The sequence below is a fragment of the Toxotes jaculatrix genome, chromosome 1 (assembly GCF_017976425.1).
Source record: "Toxotes jaculatrix isolate fToxJac2 chromosome 1, fToxJac2.pri, whole genome shotgun sequence".
Classification (NCBI taxonomy): domain Eukaryota; kingdom Metazoa; phylum Chordata; class Actinopteri; family Toxotidae; genus Toxotes; species Toxotes jaculatrix.
The window spans coordinates 22,183,345-22,203,223 of NC_054394.1; the positions used below are offsets into that span (position 1 = coordinate 22,183,345).

Sequence of the window (19,879 nt, forward strand, 5' to 3'; positions counted from 1 at the left end):
CTGAATCTGAATTGAGAGCTTTGAGAAACAGATTAAGCCTAAAATTATTTCATTACTTTGGTAATGTTGCCAATTTAAGAGTATATGAGTCAAATTTTGTTATTCTGTATTTCCAAACATATAGTTGTTAAGGGTTGAAGCCTATAGGACTGAAACTGTATGACTGTATGGTTTGTGTTAAAGTTTTTCCCTTCTTTCTTGAGTGTCTACCAGCACTGTCTACCACAGAGACTACAGATCTTAGAAGAACAGGTCTTGGTTTGGAGATTTCAGAACTCTCCACCCCTATTTAAGCTGCAAAAGTTACATAGAACAGGCAGTGCTGTCATGAGAAATAGTGCGTATGCTTGGCCAATAACTCCTGAACTGTGAGGTCTCGAATGAAATATTTACCCTCAGGTTTTTCAGCTCAAGTTAAATCCACCGGATATAGTGGTTTTATTTCTGCCCGAGTTTTGAGAATCCAAACTGTTTGGCTGTGGTATACAAAATGAAATTGACTGCTCAAACAAAGTGCAATCCAAACACTAGCTGCTACAAAAGTGTTCATCATTATGAAGCATGGTCATAAGTAACGGACCACCCATTTCAATTAGGCCAATCATTTTTAATTGAACCTTGTAGGGTGTTTCCAGGACATTTAATTTAACATTAAAACCAAAGTAATTTGTTGTCTGTTTTTAGACTGAAACAAAAAAGTACTTTAGATCATAGTGATTAATACCATCAACATCATAATAACTTGCAAATGTCTAAATGGAAAATTGTAAGTCATCTTTCTATCTGCACTTGCAAAAATGTAATCAAAATATTGTCTATGGGACAGAATAACTTTCCAAAATTGCTGAATTAAGACTATATACTCATCAAATCATTTGCTCCATAAGTTCTGAAACCCTCTAATGGCAGATGGTGTCTTTTTCTGGCAATCTCTGGCAGCCACCTCATCTATCTGCGATGACAGGAGCCATTTTACTAATGTACTCATGAGTGCTTTGTGTTTCATACAGTGTCCTTGACGGTCACCTCGACTGTCTCCAGCCACAGTAGAGGGTGATGGACTTCGGATAGAATCCTTCATTCAGTGTGGGGATTTTCTGTTTCCAAAACTGAACAGCTTTGGTGTTCTTTTCTAACCACCAGGACAAACCGTTCGTATTCAGGTGATACTTATGTACCCTAGATGTTGCTGGTATGAATGAAGCGCACATAGTCTCACTGCATTTTCTTCCGGGAAATGGTGTACACATGGTTTTTGTGCATACTCATCATTTATCCATCTGGCCTCAGGTTCCTGCAGCTGTCCCGTCTCCAGTCTGTTATTTGGCTGTCTGATAGTTCAACCCCTTCAGGTCCAATTATTCTCCCTCCATTTGCCTCCACCCAGTCACATTTTTCTGCTGCAAATGGCTCTCCAGTGTCATTGCTGTAGACCCTCTTATCATTCAGCTTGATGGCTTGCATGCAGACGAGGTGGCTAAGGCCCCCTTGTGAAGCTGTGTCCAGTCTTCATGGTGATCTCACCGAAAGGGGTTTAAGCCTACGCAGAACAGCAGCAGGGGCGGCACAAATTTGTCGAATTCAAGAGCAGTATTTAGTATTTTTCTCCACAATTCCACAGAGTTTTCAATGGTCTCTTAGTGTGTTGTTGACCTTGTCTACTGCAAGATGTTTCAAGAATTCATGAGTGCTGCACTGAGTCTTAGGCTTCACGGTTGTTCATCCAGACTACACTGGAGTAATGTGGGTGAACTCAATATGACAACAGCGAGAATTTTTAGGGAGGATTTGTTGGTGGTGCTGTTGAATTGAAATGCATTTCAGAGAGGGGCGTTTTAGTTATTTAGCCTTGCTTCATTAATACAAATTGGGTGTATAAAATAATGAAATGCCAGTTTCAATAAAACTGAATATTACAACCTTCACAGAGGTAGGAGTTATAGCAGGATTGTTGTATTAGATTGCATTAGTTCATGCTAGGTGTACCTAATAAATAGGCAACTGCAGCAACTCTGTACCACTGTTGTGCGGTACATGTGGAAACTTTTCACACATGTAAAACAACAACTCATTTGTTGTTGTTGTACTCTTACTTTTGATACTTTATATTTTGCTAAAGATATATTCATCTACTTCAGTTTAATTTTCTACATGCTATGGTGTATTTTCACAGTGTAGCATTGCTACTGTTACTTAAGGAAAAGATCAGAATATTTCTTCCACCACTGTAAAACCCAAACTGTGCTCAGGTTCATCTGTTTCAACTTGCATTCATGCAGTGACAGCTCTGACTTCAGTAGCTTGTGCACTGGGCCTCTACTGTTGTTCCCAATCCCCCGCTGAGCTTTGCTCATGTATTGACATGCTTGTCCCTTCAGCTTCAAGACTTTGATGTCTGACAGGAGTTTCCATGTTGGATGGTAGCTGGATGGTGCTATGCCCTTGTGGGGATCTTTCATGATCATTATTGTCCTGCCTTGTGTTAGACAGTCAGGGAGCGAGTCTGCTTTTAGTAAACGGTTCATTTGTGCTGCCTGGCATTAATGCAGCACTATTAGTTTCCTCAAGCAGTGGGTGTGGATTATTTCAGGACCCATTTGCTTTTGTAATGGTGACTGGTTCCTGTTCTAAAAGACTGCAGTTTCAGACATCAATCGTTTGGTTTTAGGTCAATTACCCTCTGAGAATTAGTGTTACTTTATTACTCTTTTAACCAAACATGTATTTACATCGGCCTCCAGTTTGAGCCTCAAAGCCTAAACCGTCGTATTTCAACAATAGCTATAACAACATAATACTGAACAACAGCTACAGCAGCAGTTTAAACTACACTTTTTGTAAAGGTATGATAGCACAGTCATTCTGAGACACAAAAGTCTTTGATGAATCACTTAGTTGTTAATTAGTTCAGCAGGTTAATTTAATCGAGTGATAATCAAACAACCTAGGAGTCTACCCAGTAAAGCTCGCTGGTCAAAAGCTCAAGAGCTGTAAATGATTTTGATCCCATTATCACTGGCACAGAGGAGGGCAGGAGTCACAGCAGGTGACCTAATTTGACTGTAATGTAATGAGGATAAAGATCTTTCTAATAGGCACAGCCAAGTATTACAGGGCCTGTTAGGAAAACTCAAAACGGCTCCCAGTGATAGGCCTATTACTGTATATGTCCAACAAAGTGACCTTCATGTAATTCCCTCTCATTTAGAGTTAGAACATATACAACACTGTAAACTATGACAGAAAATTGGTTTTACTAAATGTGTGCTGATTCTTGTGACCTGTATCCCTGGTGAATGTTGTTATGCCCATTATCAGTTAATATTAGACAGTGAAGTGAAGTAACAGCTAGATTCACCACTCATTTACCACTGGACTATGAGGGAGAAACTCAGATAACATCAAATACTCTTCTGCTGAGACACTATTAATTAATAAGACTCATGCTAAAGGGGCCTCTGCCCTTCCCTTCATTGTGCTTACCTGCTAGAAATCGATTTGTGTCTCTCGTGCTGCCACTGTGTCTGACAGATATCTTTCTGCAGTACAATGTTCACGCTGCAGGCAATCACAGTGTCTGCAGCTAAACCATGCCAGGCCAGATAAGAGGCCTGGAGCTGCCTGTTGGGGTTGGAGCATGAAAGAACCTCTTAGTTGTTCTGCACTGCAGGCGTTGTGGACAGGTCACAGAAATCTAAGATTTTAGTATCAGGTAAAGGGAAGCTGAGGAAAAACTCTATTTTTTTTACTTTAGGGATGCAATGTCAGTTGTTCGGTTCACCACTTTAGTCCAGACTGAAATATCTCAAAAACTATAGGATAGATTGCCATGAATTTTTCTATGAACACTCATAGTCCCAGGAGGATGACTCCTAATGACCCTAATGATCCCCTGACATTTCATCTTACAGCAGCAGTACATCAAAGTGTACTTTCAGATAACCAGAGAAATATCAAAACATCTGTTGGATGGATTGGCACAAGATTCTGCAGAGATATTCAAGGTTCCCAGAAGAAAAATCCTGATAACTATAGTGAATACCTGACTTTTCCGCTAGTGCCAACAGCAGTTTCACCTTTGTGGTTTTGAGGGAATGCCCAAACAATTACTGGTTGGAGTGCCATAAATTTAGCAAATGTTTAGCATCCTAACACACTAAACTAAGTTGTGAAGATGGTAAACATTACACCTGTTTAATATCTTCATGGCATGCTTGTCTGCCGACGTTAACATTTAGCCTAAAGCAGCACTGTGCTTAAGTACAGCCCCATAGAGCCTGTAGCGTGACTGTAGACTTGGCTATTATCTCACAACTGATTAATAAGCCACCATGGCTAAAATGGCAAAACTGGATTTATTATATTCGAAGTTGCACCCAGCAAGGTATTTATGTGATTAAACCAGGTGTGTAATTATCTCATCAGGTGCCAGTGAACTGTCTCATCCCAACTACTTGAGACCTTTCTGCTTCACCTTATTTACCAAATTGAAGTTCTGGATATCAAAGCTAAAATTTCTCTTCTCGCTGTTATTTGGGAGTGTAAACGTGTCTAATTACACTGAGATCTGAATTTGTGCAATAAGGGCGTTTAACCCTTTTACACTTACTCAAAGCACACAGTCAGAGGAAGAATATGATTATAGCTTTTGTTTAAGAGTATTCCAGTTATGTCTGTTATAATTAGTAATTATGATCCAGCAATACACGTCAATGTGATCTTAGACTAGTTCTGACATTGAGGCACTAGTTCTCATTAGTGTTAAATGATTATTTCATTTAATTTAGGAAAAGTCATGTGTGTAACAGGTGGTGTGCAACAACTGCAAAAACAGGGCCTGATGTGGGAAGAAAATGCATGAAAGTTCTTGGATACATGCTCTATTAGGTCTTGGACTCCTGAGTCTGTTGAACGGGGTGAAGTCAATCTATCGTTTTCTGTTTTCACTGTGTGCTTTCAGTAATTCCTTGGGTTCCTGCAAAAAGATCTAATTGTATTTTTACAAAAACAGCAAGTCAGTCAGGTGGCTCAGCAATCTGGAGGACAATGCAGTAAATACTACCCTGCTCCAATGGCTAACCATTCAAAAATCCTTGAAATATTTCTAAAGGATGAACTGCTCACATTGTTGCTTCTTGTCACACACATAACATTCTCACACAACAGCAATTCCACTTAATGAGGATAATCCTTTAAATCAGGCTTGTATTGTCAGTATTGAGCTTATCCCATTTTATTTCCCTATCATGCTGATCTATCGTCAGCATGTTCTGCTGATAAACATCAAAGACACAAAGGAGAAGGATTATGGGTAATTGCAGAGAAAGAATCACATTAAATTATACATGGTGTTTAAGTTCTGTATCTGGCATTGAGATAGCAGCATCAATGCACTCTATTTACTTATATAGACAGAACGCTTGCCATTAAATGGCAGCTGGAAATATATCACACAGTCCTGTGCCTTCTGTGTCTGAGTCTAAGATTTAACTAGAATTACCAAATTGCGGTTGTATGCCTCCGCCAACCAATAATCCGCTGTGCAGTTTACATCAACATTACAGTGCAGTTTACATCCACATCTGTCCAGGCTCATCTACATCACGGGGGGCTTTGACCACTAAATTCTAATCAATTCATCCTTGAGTCCAAGTGGAAATTCCCTCAAGGCGTCATTCAGATATCGCGTTCGTGAGACGACAGATGGACAGAGGGATGGACAACCCGAAAATGCTATAAAAACATAATAAAAACTCAGACTTTAAAGATCAGAATAGAAACCTCCACATTACATATTTTTCACACTACATTATTCAGCATCAATCTCTCCCACTTTTCCTGTGATGATTGTTGAATAATTCCACAATGATAGTTATGTTCAGCTCAGTTTGTTTATCACGTGTTTGTTTATCTCACCTTCATGGATTTTTTTACCTGATCCTGTGGTTGCATTTGTTTCTGGGTGTGTAGTTGTATTTAATATTGTATTTCTGTCTCTTCAGCTTTCTGTTTTGAAGTTTTGCACACAGGCTAGAATAAAACTAACAATGGTCATTAATACTGTATCTCCACCACAGTGGTTTAGCCTCATGGTAGCCAATTTATCAACTCTGTTGCTACAGTCAGATGTAATAACTTCTCAGGACTCAACTGTATTTCTAGCAACAAATAAAACTGAAGTAATTATATTTTTACCATCCATGGAGAAGAATGTTGAGGGGTTAACTCTCAAGCATGTGGTGACAATTCAGTACAGCTGATGTCAAGTCACTTGTGTGATCTGGACAAGTGTGATGATCATAGTGTATCTTAGACATAGCAAAGATCCTCTCCCTGCACTGAGAGCAGAGTGCTGCAGCAAACCAATCAGTGTGCTATTTGCATATCATGTCTTCAGGCAACTTCTAGTGACTTTAGTCAATGCTTTCATTAAACTTGCAACATTATTCAGGTTGCCTGTTCCTTAAAGAAGCTATAACTAATATTTTTAGAGAAGCAATGCATTAAATGACAGTGTGAAAGGAGACATTCATATTGTTGAACCTACAGAGAAATTTTCATCTGAATCTGCAGCTGTCCTCAGCTTTACAGAGCTTTAAAGTGAGTTTCAGCCCGTTGTTGTCCGGTAACAATTTTACCATTTTGGTTTGGCTGCAGCAGGCTGCTTGAGAAAAAGCTCTAAAAACCCACTGCACACTGACTGCCCCAGCACCAAACAGCAGGTAGATACAGTTAGATAGTGAATATAGTGGACCATTTAGCAGATAAAGAACCAGATATTTCTCTTAGGAGTTCGTCAACACCAAAAAATGAGCTAAAAAGAGAGCGTCACTAACATAATAATGTTTCACTGTACCTACTGGATGTGTAAATAGGCAAATGCTTAACTGTTTGTTTACAAGTTCACCATATCAATTTAAAATGTGTTGACATTGTCAGAGTTGTGTTTATAGTTTGCTTCTATTGCTCCAATGTAACTGTTTGAAGTTTAAGGAATTATCAAAACCCAAACCCAAACACAGGTTTTGATGATAGCTGTTGCTACAGAACTGTCATAGGATTGTTACACCCCTGTAACAGATATCGGAGCCAAGCTCAGCTGAGTTTGTATCTGAACTAATCTAATCTGTGCTGCAACAATAATTTTTAAAGACAGTTTCACACTAATATGTACTGTATGAAAACTAGTTCAATTTGGTCTGTATGGAGATCGGTTCTTACATAAATTAGAATCATTCAGTTTTATTGGCCAAGTTCGTGCGTACAAACAAGGAATTTGACTCCGGTTTTTGATCAAGTGTTTTTTCATCACTAACATTCTCATATAATCGGGTTTAACACTTGTTTATTAACCTGTCTCATACACCAGTTAGTGTCTGACAGTTTCATGTGTCTACTTTAGTTACAGTGACGGTGGAGAATGATTCAGTGGACAGTGGGTTGCTTGTTTATCTGTGACCTTTTTTTACTCCTACAGGCTGAAGAGGTGTTTTGGATTAAACCTCCTGTATTCTACTTTCTGTTTAAACTGTGCCAGCAAATAAATACAAAAAACATTTTAGGTAAAAAAAAAAAAAACATTAAGATGGATGGATGTTATTTGTTTACTACTGTTAAGGCTTTGTTAAGACTGTTGTCAGATTGCAGTATTTTTCTTCATTGTGATTTGAGCACACACTTTTGTTTCTGTTCATAAAATACAATGGATTAGTAATTACACAAAATATTTGTTGTATGTTCAAGCTGCTCTTTTTCAGTGGAACAGCAATAGAACATGATGTTTTTAGCACTGCTTTATCCTTGGCTTGCAAATCTCACTAATCCATTTAATTATATTACAACAATAAAACCCAAAGAAAAATACCTACACCAAACCACCAAACAGCCACTAAAAAAAAAAAAAAAAAAAGAAAGAAAAAAAAATTGTAGCAATAAAAGCACAAAGCTGTACAATCCTGCAGGGACTGACCAGAGGTCTGGTTCAGGTGGGGAATCCTTAGTGTTTGTGTGAGGGTCAGGCTACAGGGGACTGATGCTCGACAGAGGTCAGAACAGACAGTGGGTCATAAATATGGGAGACAGGCTGATCTGGCCTACGACGAGGAAAGGGCGGCTCCACTGTAATGGGTGATAAATGTCAGAGCCTCCCTATAGCCTCAGATGAGCAATTGTTAAGCAGCTTCCTGAGCCCAAGCTGCTGAAGCCTTGAGACAGACTGACAAGCAGTAGAGGAAACATTTACACGAATAGAACAGCTTGTTTGGATGAACCCCCCACCCCATCCTCACTGTCACCATGGGCAAAATGAGAGAGGTGATTAATCAGGTTGTTAGCATGTTTGATGGAGAGTAGAAGAAGAGGGAGGAAGCCATGTGCTGAGAGGAGAGGAGAGTGCGAAAGGTAACAAAATGAAGAGGAAAGCTCTGCCTCTGTGATTCATCAGGGGTTACTGATCGTCTGGGGAGCAATAATTTCAATAATTTATAAAGTAACGGGGCTTGATTGCAATAATGTCCCCATAGCAACTATTATCTTTAATGACTATTATTATGGTTGTCATAAAATGGAGACTGGAGCAAGTCTTATTAAAATATAGTGTTATGCAACTGCACCTTTGAAGGCCTTCACTGATCAAAAACTAGCTTTATTTCTGGTTTAAAAAAAAGAAAGACGGTAAAAGGCAAAACTAAATACATGCATTTAAAATTAAAAAGTAAAAGAACATGCATATGTATTAAATGTTATGGTGTATTTATTGCCATTACTTTATGAATCTTATTTCATTCTTTTGATGTGATGTGCATTGTGGACATGCTTACTCTGCTCCTATTTTTATCTCATTCATTGTAAGTCTGTGTTATATGATTTTAAACCTCTGTGTTTTAAGTTTATTGTAGTTTACTGAATTTATTTTGTATGGGACCATGTGCAAAAAACCTTAAACTCATAAGAAGAAAAGAGATACCTTGTTCCAGATGTAGCTACTGGCTACTTTCCATTTGTAGTCCCTGGGCAGGTAGACACAAACATCCCATCCTACATCTAAGCATTTATCCCAATTTAAACCACTACACCCAATCCTATACAATATAAATGTGCATCCCCACTCAAATGTTATATTCTTGCCATGTAACTCTGCCTCCTTAGGGCACAATATGGGTTGCTTGGGAAATGACATGGTTAATTGGTTAATTGTTCAGTTAAATTACAAAAGAATGAGACTTACTTTTGGAGACTCTGGAGACTTTCCTCTTAACCTCACCAGCACCTGAACCGCCACAACCGTCCTCATCGTCACAGTCGCCGCTGAAACGTCCCTCCGTGTCTCCACTGCCTGTTTCAATCTGGTCTAGTGACCCCAGTTTAGGAATGGACTTTCCCTGCAACAGCTGGTTGTGACAAAGAAATACAGAAAAAACACATCTGTAGTTTAGAAATATTCCCCGCTTTTGTTTTTATTTTTTTTTAAAGAAATGTAAACTAGTGAAGCGTTTTATGCTCTCAGTTTATTTGCCCTCACTTTACAACTTGCTGTGCTTCCTGCTGCAAGAATAATTATATCCACATCATATGCATGTCATATTCACATTCAATATTCACAGCAGGATACAGTGAACAAGGTCCTCTAATGGCAAGGACAGTACAGAATATGCTTTCAGAAAATGAAGAGGAAAAACAATGTGAGAAAATGCAAAAGAGCTGCTGATTATGCTGCTAATCAGCTGCAGTCCTCTAGGTAATAGCAAAGTAAGAATGTGCAGAGTGACTGCACTGCAAATGGCATTCTTTAAAAAAGAAATCTGCCCAGATTTTTGCTGCATCCTGTTTTTTAAATGAAATTTTAATATTAAAAATAAATTGTCAAATTTCCTTTTTTCCTTTTTTGCTTTTGAAAAACTAAAATAATAAGCATAAAATAAACATTCTTAGGCTGGTGAATGAATGCTTATCAAAATGACTGTGAGCGTAAACAATTATCCTGATCGCCACCACCTACAAACTACACTTTAATGAATCAACAGTGTGAGTTACATGATGCTCACCCTTCTCGGCTTCACTGGCCTGCAGGGCAACTAAACTCTCTGCTGTACTGGTGTGCAGGAGAATCGTAATCAAAGACTTTGTGAACTCGATACCAGGGGAAATGCATACGCTAATTAGCTCGTTTAAATTCATGGTACGTCATTGGAAACAAGAGAGAATGCTTTGTGTTGATCAGAAAGGTAGTGTCTATGCTAATCAGTTACTGTTGTGGTTCAGTGCAAGGGAGCAAAAGTGTCAGGGCTGCTGCCATGGCTGAGCTGGGACATATCTGTGCTGGTAATTAGCCTGTCTAGAGTGTCTGCTCCTGAATAATGACAAGCTTCAAGATGGAGAATACGAGGGTTTGGGGAATCTAAGAGTTCCCTCCATGTGTGTAATTTGTGTGATTTTCTATCAAATTATTCCAGAAATCAGACCAAACGTTTAATATACATTATGTGGAATAATAAGCTTCCATGGTGCATAAGATCAGCCTGGTCTGAACATTGTGAGATTCACTGTCCTGGAGGCAGAGGACTGCTCGCAAGTCCGCCAACTTAAACTACCACACAGGTCGCTTGTCCCTACCTTTGGCTATGACCCATGGGAGCATGGTTACACTAATAAACATGTGGTTGTGAAGGTTGTGGAGCGGTCATTGAGGAAAAAAAAACCAAAACAAAGAACACATCACAACTATCAGGCACCGAGCAGCAGTCTCCTGTGTGAAAATCCTGTGTTTTGTCGACCCATCTGTCCACCCCATCCTCCTCCTAACATGGACTTTGTTACTCTGCACACTGCCTGACTTCCTCCTTTGCTCCCGACATAATTACTACAGCTGCTAGAGGTCACCTAACAATAAAACGTAACTAGTTTGTATAATGTTTGCAACCTGCTTACACAGGCGACCTACGGGCTCATGCTTTACAGGACAGTCTCACTACTCGAGGGCTCAGTATGTGGAGTTCAAAGGCTGTCAACTCTAAACGCAATTTGCAAAGGAAACAACATCTCTGCTTATGGAAGACAATATGACAGCTGAGCTTTAAGACTCAATTATTTGTGGTTTACAAGGAGATTAAAGCTTAAGATGAATGTATAAACAAGCCTGTGCATACGTGTATGAGTATGTGGGAGGAAAAAGTGCAGCTTTCATTCACACATACACAGATGAACCCAATCACATGACCTTAGGTCAAATCTCCAATCACAACTTTAATCTCTAGAAACTGTAATGAACGAGGAGAATCGCAGGAGAGTTGAGCTGACCTCTGTTCTTCTGATCTGAAAATGAAATGAAAGCAGCTTCTAAAAAACTGAGTTACCATAAAGAAGGGGATAAGAGAGCAGTAATATCAAATCAAAATGGCCTCACCAGTAGTAATAAAATAGTAAAATAATGGTTCTGTGTAAACATAACATATTCACAAAGTTGAACTGTAAATCGTGGAGTACAGACATGTAATTTAGGATTTCTAAAATGTTTTTTTATAAATTTAAAGAAGACCTAAGTATGTGTTTTGGTTTGTGTGGTTACTCAGACAGTACTAATTAATTAATCAAGTCTTGTTAGTTCATGATATTTCACAGCAAACTCTTATGTTTCAAAGCTGAGGAAACATTTATCATGTGTGACCAAGCCTGTCAATCAGCAGAGTACTCAGCTCTTTTACTCTTCTGGGTCAGGGGAGTAACTACTGTGTGTCCGATTGTATTGAACAGCTGTAACGCTCTGTCTGACAAACAATGAAATGAGCCTGAACAGCCTGTGTTATTAGCTTCACTTCTGTGGATGACACAGGCTTTTGTCTAACACTGGCTGTGAGACAGGTGCTCTGATTCGTTCAATGCATCTCCAGATGAGAAACAGCTCTGAGCAGCACCCTTGGGCAGGCCTCTGGCTGTTACTGCGGTGTGTGGACAGTTCGTGACGACCAAATAATACCAATTACAAACCAGCCCCGCACACAAATAAGCCAAGTATGAACTTTCTGAACACAGAGATTTTGTTGTAATTGGTCATTTTCTTATAAAGTTTCAGCACCAATTAAGAGCTAACCCTACATGAGATTATTATGAATGGCACGTTTTCTGCAAGTCCTTGGTCAACCATAGGTGTTAAGATTTAATGTTGATTTTATATGGAGTTAAGTTACTAAGTTATACCAAACTCTACAAACTACTTTCAAATAATGGATTTTATTAACCTGAGCTTAGGAGAGAACATAGCCTTTATTTGACACAGACTATTATTACATACAGGGATTCATATGTGATTCATCCTTCTTTATTATTAGTAATTATATTTCAACTCCAATTTGCTGAAAGAGTTTGTTTGTGCATCTCTGGGCTCCCAGAGTTGAGTAGCTCTACTCTCCATCTCCAACAGAGAGGACAAGGATAGCAAAGTAGACAATGAATACTGTGATTGTACGTTTAGTCTGTAACCACCGTTAGACAATATCTATCGACTTGTGAGGCCGCAGGAATGCACTGATTCACAAATGGCATTCATGTATAAATAAATCACAAAAGCTCATGTCAGTGATCCCAGTGCTGATCCATCTCTTGACTTAGTAAAAAGTAAAGTGTAAAGCAAATGCAAAGGCAAATGCCACAGCGGTAACCATGGCAACCACTACAACGTCAGTTAACATTTCATCAGCTGTCCTCTGGAGTTACTGTTTGATCAATGGCAAGAAACACACCCGGGAGAAAACTGCTGAGTCTCTGCTGTTTGCTGTTAATAATAATGAAGATAAAAAAGTGTTGGCTACAGGAGGTGAGAGAGGAACCATCTGGATGTGAAACGGAAATTAGAAAACTGGTTAAACAACAAACAATATTAGCAAAAGCAGCAAAAAAAATAAAAAAAGTCACTGTTACAAACAGTGACCATGCAGCCCAGACTCCAGGCCCAAACTGTTGGAGGGACAGGACAATGTAGAATTATAATTATATTGTGTACAGTCAGAGTGACTTTATCTTCCTGTCATTCACTCACACATACACATACACACACCAATTAATGTAGTTTCACTGACATGGCTTTATTGGTCTGTCTGCCAGTTTGGTCCAAAATGAAATGTCTCAACTATTGGACGGATTGCCATTAAATTTGGTAAAAGTATCCATGCTACCCTGAGGTTGAATCTTAATGACTGTGGTCATCCCTGCACCATTCATCTAGCATCATTATCAGGTCATTTCACTTTGTCCAGTGCATTTGTTTATAACAAAATAAATACAACAATGCCATCAACCTCAGATGCAATTTGACTGCAGTGCTAACTAGTGACTGTTAGCATGCTAAACTAACATGGTAAAGATTTTACCTGCTAAACATCAGTTTCACAGATCTAGTAGTGTGTCTCCAGTCGTGTTATTCCTGTATACAACCATTAATCTTTTTCATTTCCTGCATTGGTTCAACTTTTTGGTGAAATGTTAGTGAAATCAATAAATTTTGGGACATATTTGTTGTTTACATGCATTCTCGTTTTTCCTGTCCTTGGTAACCTCTGCTCCTCTTAGAATTTTCTCAACTCACCACTGTGCACATCACAAACTTTTCATAATACCAGCTGCTTCCTCAGGAAATTACAACAAAGGCTGTACTTTGTGAGGCGTCTCAAAAGATTTGGCATTGGAACCGAGGCTTGGCTTAACTTTCATCACTGCGCCATAGAGACTATATTCTGACAGGCTGTATCACAGTGTATGGTTTGGCAGTTTTGACTGCACAAGACTGGAAACTGCAGCAAAACACTGTAAAGCCCGCATCAAAAATTTACTGGCAAAGACCTACTACGGCTCCATGATATCTTCATTACGCACTGCATAAGGAAAGCCCAAAGCATTATCAAGGACACCAGTCATCCAACCCACACACTATTTTCACTCCTGCCATCTGGAAAATGCTACCAGAGCATTATCCGTTTCAGAGACAGTTTCTTCCCACAGGTAGTCAGAATAATGAAAAGTACCCACACACACACACAGACATAAATAAATAAATACTAAAACACTAAAACTGCATTAACAATGTGTATAGCTATATGTTTATTGTGTATTTTCTGATGTATCACTTAATTATACTCTATAATACTTTTTTTTTTAATTTATTGTCTAAAATTTATTGTCTAAAAATTTATTTATTTATATACCAGCCTAAAAATTTATTGTCTAAATTGTTGGACCACAGTCCAACAATTTAATTTATTTGTTGACACAGATGAACTTGATAAGATTGTGCCTCTGGAGTAAACCAATGAAAACAGGCGTTACAGGTATAACAGGTGTGTGTGTGTTTATATATATGTGTGTGTGTGTGTGTGTGTGTATATATATGCATGATACACACACCTCATCATGTATTTTTGGCTGTTGTTTGAGGTGATGGCCATCTTGTAAATGTAAGAGCATTATCTCTATGTTTATCCTGCCTACAGTTTTTCAGTCTACATTTCCCACCACAGACATGGATAGGTGTAGTCCCAAAAAACTGCAAGGAATACAAAGTAATAGTCAGTGGCAAGTAATAAATACACATTTATTGTTGATTAAAATGAACAGTGTACATTATGTACTGGGTACATTTCTTAAAGAGGTGCAGGATGTCATGTGGCAAAATGAATCACACCTTCAGAGATCCAAGAGATGAATCAAGCTGTGTGCGGATTTTTAAGCTCATTAGTATTCTCTTTGAACATATTCTACTATCTGTAAATAGAGGGTGGAGGAGAGATCTTACAATGATCATATTTGCCAGTCAGAGGAGAAAAGTGTCGGGATGCGAGCAGGTCCCAAGACACATACTGTCATTTTCCATCTCCCTCACAGCAGCAGCACCACTGACAGGGTGTTTATCCAGACCAAGTGCAGCTGCAGCAAAGAGGCAGCAGGTCAGTGAGTGAGAGGCCAGAGTAGAAATTAGAAAGTAATGTGAATTTTAGAATAACATTACCATTCAAATTAACCCTCTGTCCTAGGACTCAACACAAAATTTCAAGGATAACGCTGGCGATATTCTGTAGTTTTCTTATTGCCAGAAAATCCCATGACAATACCAAAACTGACAATAAAGTGATGCTAATAGTACGTACGGCCTGGTAACACTTACTCTTCTATGCTACAGACGTTCACTGTTGTCCAAAACTATCAAAAAATGCATCAATGAGCCCCTACTTTGCATTAAGCAACATGTTCCTTTTTTATAATTACCATAGGCATTGTAGTTTATTTAGAGACCATCCTACAAAAAATGTCCTGCTGCCATACTCACTAAAGCACCAAATATGTATTAATCCACGGCTGAAAATAGTCCCCAACAAACACACTATTTTCTACATTTGGTTAAATCTGCAGTTCCAACTGTTACACAAAATTACATGCTCATGATGAATATATACTTCCATTTTTTTCTGGTGTCCTTTTAAAGATTTATGTCTCCTGTGGGAACCAGTGGGTTTGGGGCTTAGAGCCACAAAGAGGGTAGGGAGGTCAGAACTTATTGAGAGATTATATTTTCATGGAAAGTATAGTAATACCAGTCTTAACCTGTAACAATGTTCACCACATTTCTGAACCCTATCCAAGTATTTTCAGATATCTATATTACATATATATATTATATTATATTATATTTTAGTTGTTATGAGCATGTATAGTGAGAGAAAGTAAAACACAATGGGGAAGTTTTAAACACAGAAATAAGCAACTGTGAACACTGCGGATATGTCATATTGATGTTAATGATAATGATATTTTTAATGATATTTTTCTTGGAACAAATTACATTTGGTGATATTACTATAAAATATTTGTTGTGAACATTAGGCAAATGTGTTGCTGATGATATAAACTGTATTATGATTACATTTCCTCTAAAACTTGTTTTCTGGGGGAAAAATAACAAAGTATGAATGTAATTCTCAGAAGAATATTATGTTTGTATGTATTATTATTTTTCATTATTTATTTTGTAATATTGTAAAACTTGAATGTAGCAACTTATGACCAATTACACAAAGAGGATTATCCTGCTGTTGCTCAAACTGGATTTCAATCATGGATAAGCACATGAAATAATTTAAGATAAAGCTGTTATCTACAGGTATGCAGCTTAGCTGGATTTGTCTTTGAATGTTTTAATTTACTTCAAATACCTCATGGGTATAATGACTGACACAATGAGTGTCGGTTGAAAAAAAAATACAAATTGTTATGCTGCAGGTTTAGAGGTGTGACTACAAATAAGTAAGTAAAATCCTGACGTATGTGACTCTATAGATACTATGCAATTCTGTCTGCCACTGAGTAAAATCTCATACAAAAACGAAGACAAGGTCAGTTTACGGCAAAAAGGAAGTGTGACTGTGATTCTGCAACCAAAACAGGAAGAGGACGGTGCTTAGGTTTTAGCTATCAGTTACTCTCCCCAGGTAGTGTATGGTAGACAGCGGAAGAACCAGAGTAACTGTGGAAACTCCACCCAGCAAAAGAAAAAGAGCCCCGATAGAAATTCAGCGAACACAAGAGAGAGTAATGCTACTTTGAAAGGCCCTAGAAACAGAATGATGGTTATAACCAAGACTGCCTTTGCTACTTAACTGGACTTCTATAACAGTCAAATGTTATGATGTGGTGAGCACAACAAATAAATGTGAATATATTTTCAGTGTTAATCCTTTGGTCTAAGAGGAGAGAGGGCATGAATAATTCACAAGAAAAACTGCTGGTCAACCACCACATCAATGACTGGTAAATAATTCAGCCCGCAGACTGGATGAGGAGCTGCTTGCCCCTGATTTTGATTGAGAGACACAGGGACAGGGCCTACTTATAGATTCTTGATGGGTTTTACCACATCAAGAGAAGAGGACAGGCAAGGAGGAGAGGAGCCAACAAATAATTCATAGGAAAGAGCTGCTGATGAGCAAGATGATGAAATCTCGAGTTTGTACGCTCAGATTGCATGATGAATTCGTCAATAGCTGCATTGCTGTTTTGTGTTTTCCTGCAGTCTCGGCTGTGGAATAGTAATGATACATTTCCATTTGGTCCTGTGGAAACTGGGAGCAGTTTCTGCACTTCAGTTAGTCAAGGTCAAGGGCAAATAAATAGAAACAGTAAAGAACATTTCTGATATGTAGATGAAAAACATGAAAATCAACATTTGCATGGACATACACATTCTTATCCTCAGAAAAATGGCCAACAGAGGCATCTTTAAAGGTACCAGAATTTTAATTTCATCCATATTTCAGCCTCTTTCTCACCAGCCATTCAAACAGGCAACTTGCCATTCAAGTAGATTAAGGTATGTTTCATCATATCAATAAGGTGCGCCAATAATGTAGTGATTTATAAATGTGATGTACTGTTGCAGGGTATACCCAGATGTCCACACAGTCACCCATGTGCACAATGGAATACATATGTGCACTGGTATATGTAATTGTTGGTTTTGCTGGTCATAAACTGAGCTGCCATTAACCCGCACACATTCTCACACACACACACACACACAGGGCATCTATATTTCCTCCGCTTGATTCCATTTTTCATCTTCATCAACAAATAAATTTTCAAAAATTTAAAAGAATCACCGTTTAATGCCGCCTATGATGTTCTAAACATGACCCACATATCAACCTCAAGTCCCCGTTTACATTTTCAACAGCCACATTGTCAGTGAATCACATGATTACCACTTCCTGGGACTCCCTGTTGTGTTAAAACATGCTGTGTGCCTCATAATATACATCATTAACACCTTAAAGACAGTAGAGGAATAACATATGAGAAATGAAAACTGATGTTAAATGACAATTCAGGTCATACACAGGCTGACACTTGTGTCGCACTTCACCAGCTAATGAGATGCCAATCAGAACTATTTGCAAATCAGGCCCATTTGCAAATCAAGTCCCAGTGAGATGATAATGCAAACTAGACTCAAGCACTGTGAACACACAAGCTGTTAAATGAATCGTACCAGATGTATAATATAAAGCTCTGCAATTCTTAGACACAAACTCACTTGTAAGATTTCACCTTCCTCTGTTTGCTGGTCTGAAAACATAAGCAACTTCTCTGAAGTAACAATACAGGTTATTTAAGACTCTACAGGACACATTTGAGATGCCATGTTGATTAATTAGCTCTCTTAAAAGCATTTGCCAGTATGAATATGATAAAATCATGAACTCCTGTGTCAAAGTCACATCCTTTTACGCCCAATGCCCTGTTTCAGTTGATCCTCATCAGTCTAATGGAACAGATGCAAGTTCTAATTTATCATGTATCAATCTACACAACCTCCTTTTTTAGTCCCTCTAAGTGGGAATCTAGATTGAAAACAGTCCTGTGTTAAAACAACACAAGAGGCAGCACTGGTGAGGATGTGTTGTTTAAAGTACCAGTAAGATACTGAAATAAGATCCATGAGTCCAATTTGAGTAACAGATTACAAGATTATCAGGTGCCAAAACAGAGCACAGTGATTTGTAATAGAGGATTTTACAGCTCTGAAAAGTTATCACGGTGGTAAACTATTTTGTTTTTATTTGCAACAATCACAGGGTAAACAGCAGGAATGCATTGTTCTTGCAGCAAAGTAATCTACCAGGAATGCAGATGCATGTATTTGTATAAGTTTTGCCGGATGGTGTCACTTTGCAGCAAAAGTTGAGCTTTTAACTTTTTTGCTGGACCGCTTTGCGTTGTTTTGGAGGAGAACTCTAACTCTGTTAGTAAACCCAATGTTCAACTGGGTCAGAGCGCAGCACAACACACCCTGAAGGTACTCTGGGTGTCTCTTGATCAAGAATCTTCTCTCTGTTCTGGCTCCACAATGGTGGAATGAGCTCCCCACTGATGTCAGGACAGCAGAGCCACTGCCCAACTTCTGCAGAAGGCTACAAAGCCATCTACTAGTGCAGTCATTAAATCACTCTTTAAAGCACTCTGTAAATCACTTTAAGCACTTGTGCCATAGCACTAAATATGCCCCTAGTTTATTTGTTTTAAAGGGAAACACTCCCAAACGGATGGATGCTATCTAGTTCTTCCTCTTATGTGATTTGAATGCATTTATTATTTATTTATAGTATCTTCCATATGAATGTACTGTAATGTAAGGGAAGAGCAGTTGATGTAGATGACAGCAGCCATCAAACACTGGCCAGAGTCAGTGTAGGCTGAATGAGGGAACACTTCAGTATCACTTATGTGCCGCTACCATCTTGAGTCTGGTATGAAGTTGGGGTAAGACTTTTTCTTCCCTATAACATCACACAAGTTCTTCTTACTACTTACTACTTACAAAATACCTATATTTACATAGATGTTTAAAGATAGAAATTACTTGTTTAAATCTTATTTGTGCAGCTGAGGGATGTCTTACTTTATTAGGACAAATTTGATAATACTTTTGAATACTGTCTGTTTCTAATTTGTGAGTTACTGGGATAAAACATACACTGTGATGAAGGATTTTGCAAATCAGTGTGTTATGTAACTGATATGAGGCTTACAAGCAGAACAACAAAGCACTTTCCTTTGATAATCAGTTTGACCCAGTGATGGAGTGTAATTTGGCTGGAGTGTACTCAAGATGTTGCTACAATTAATTTTTGGTTGTTTGCATCTTGAATTCCCATAAAACCCAAACAAAATCTATGAATAGCTTACAGCAAGGAACAGCTTATTTAATACAAGATCTGGATGGTTATCATCATGACTACAAACAAAACAAACAAGGTTCACTACTCACCCTACTACAAAGGCACAGCATCTTTATTTTTATTTCGTCTGCATGTGCTTGAGGCAGTGCTGACACAGACCATGA

At 38.4% G+C, this 19,879-nt stretch overlaps 1 protein-coding gene across 1 annotated transcript in view; it reads right to left on the reverse strand.

Moving 5' to 3' along the window:
- Nucleotides 1-19,879, reverse strand: part of gpc5a (glypican 5a) — a 110,345-nt gene that overhangs the window by 32,423 nt on the left and 58,043 nt on the right. Inside the window, exon 8 of the mRNA XM_041058450.1 lies at nucleotides 9,227-9,389. Coding sequence (XP_040914384.1) covers nucleotides 9,227-9,389 — 163 coding nt within the window. The remainder of the gene's footprint in view (nucleotides 1-9,226; nucleotides 9,390-19,879) is intronic.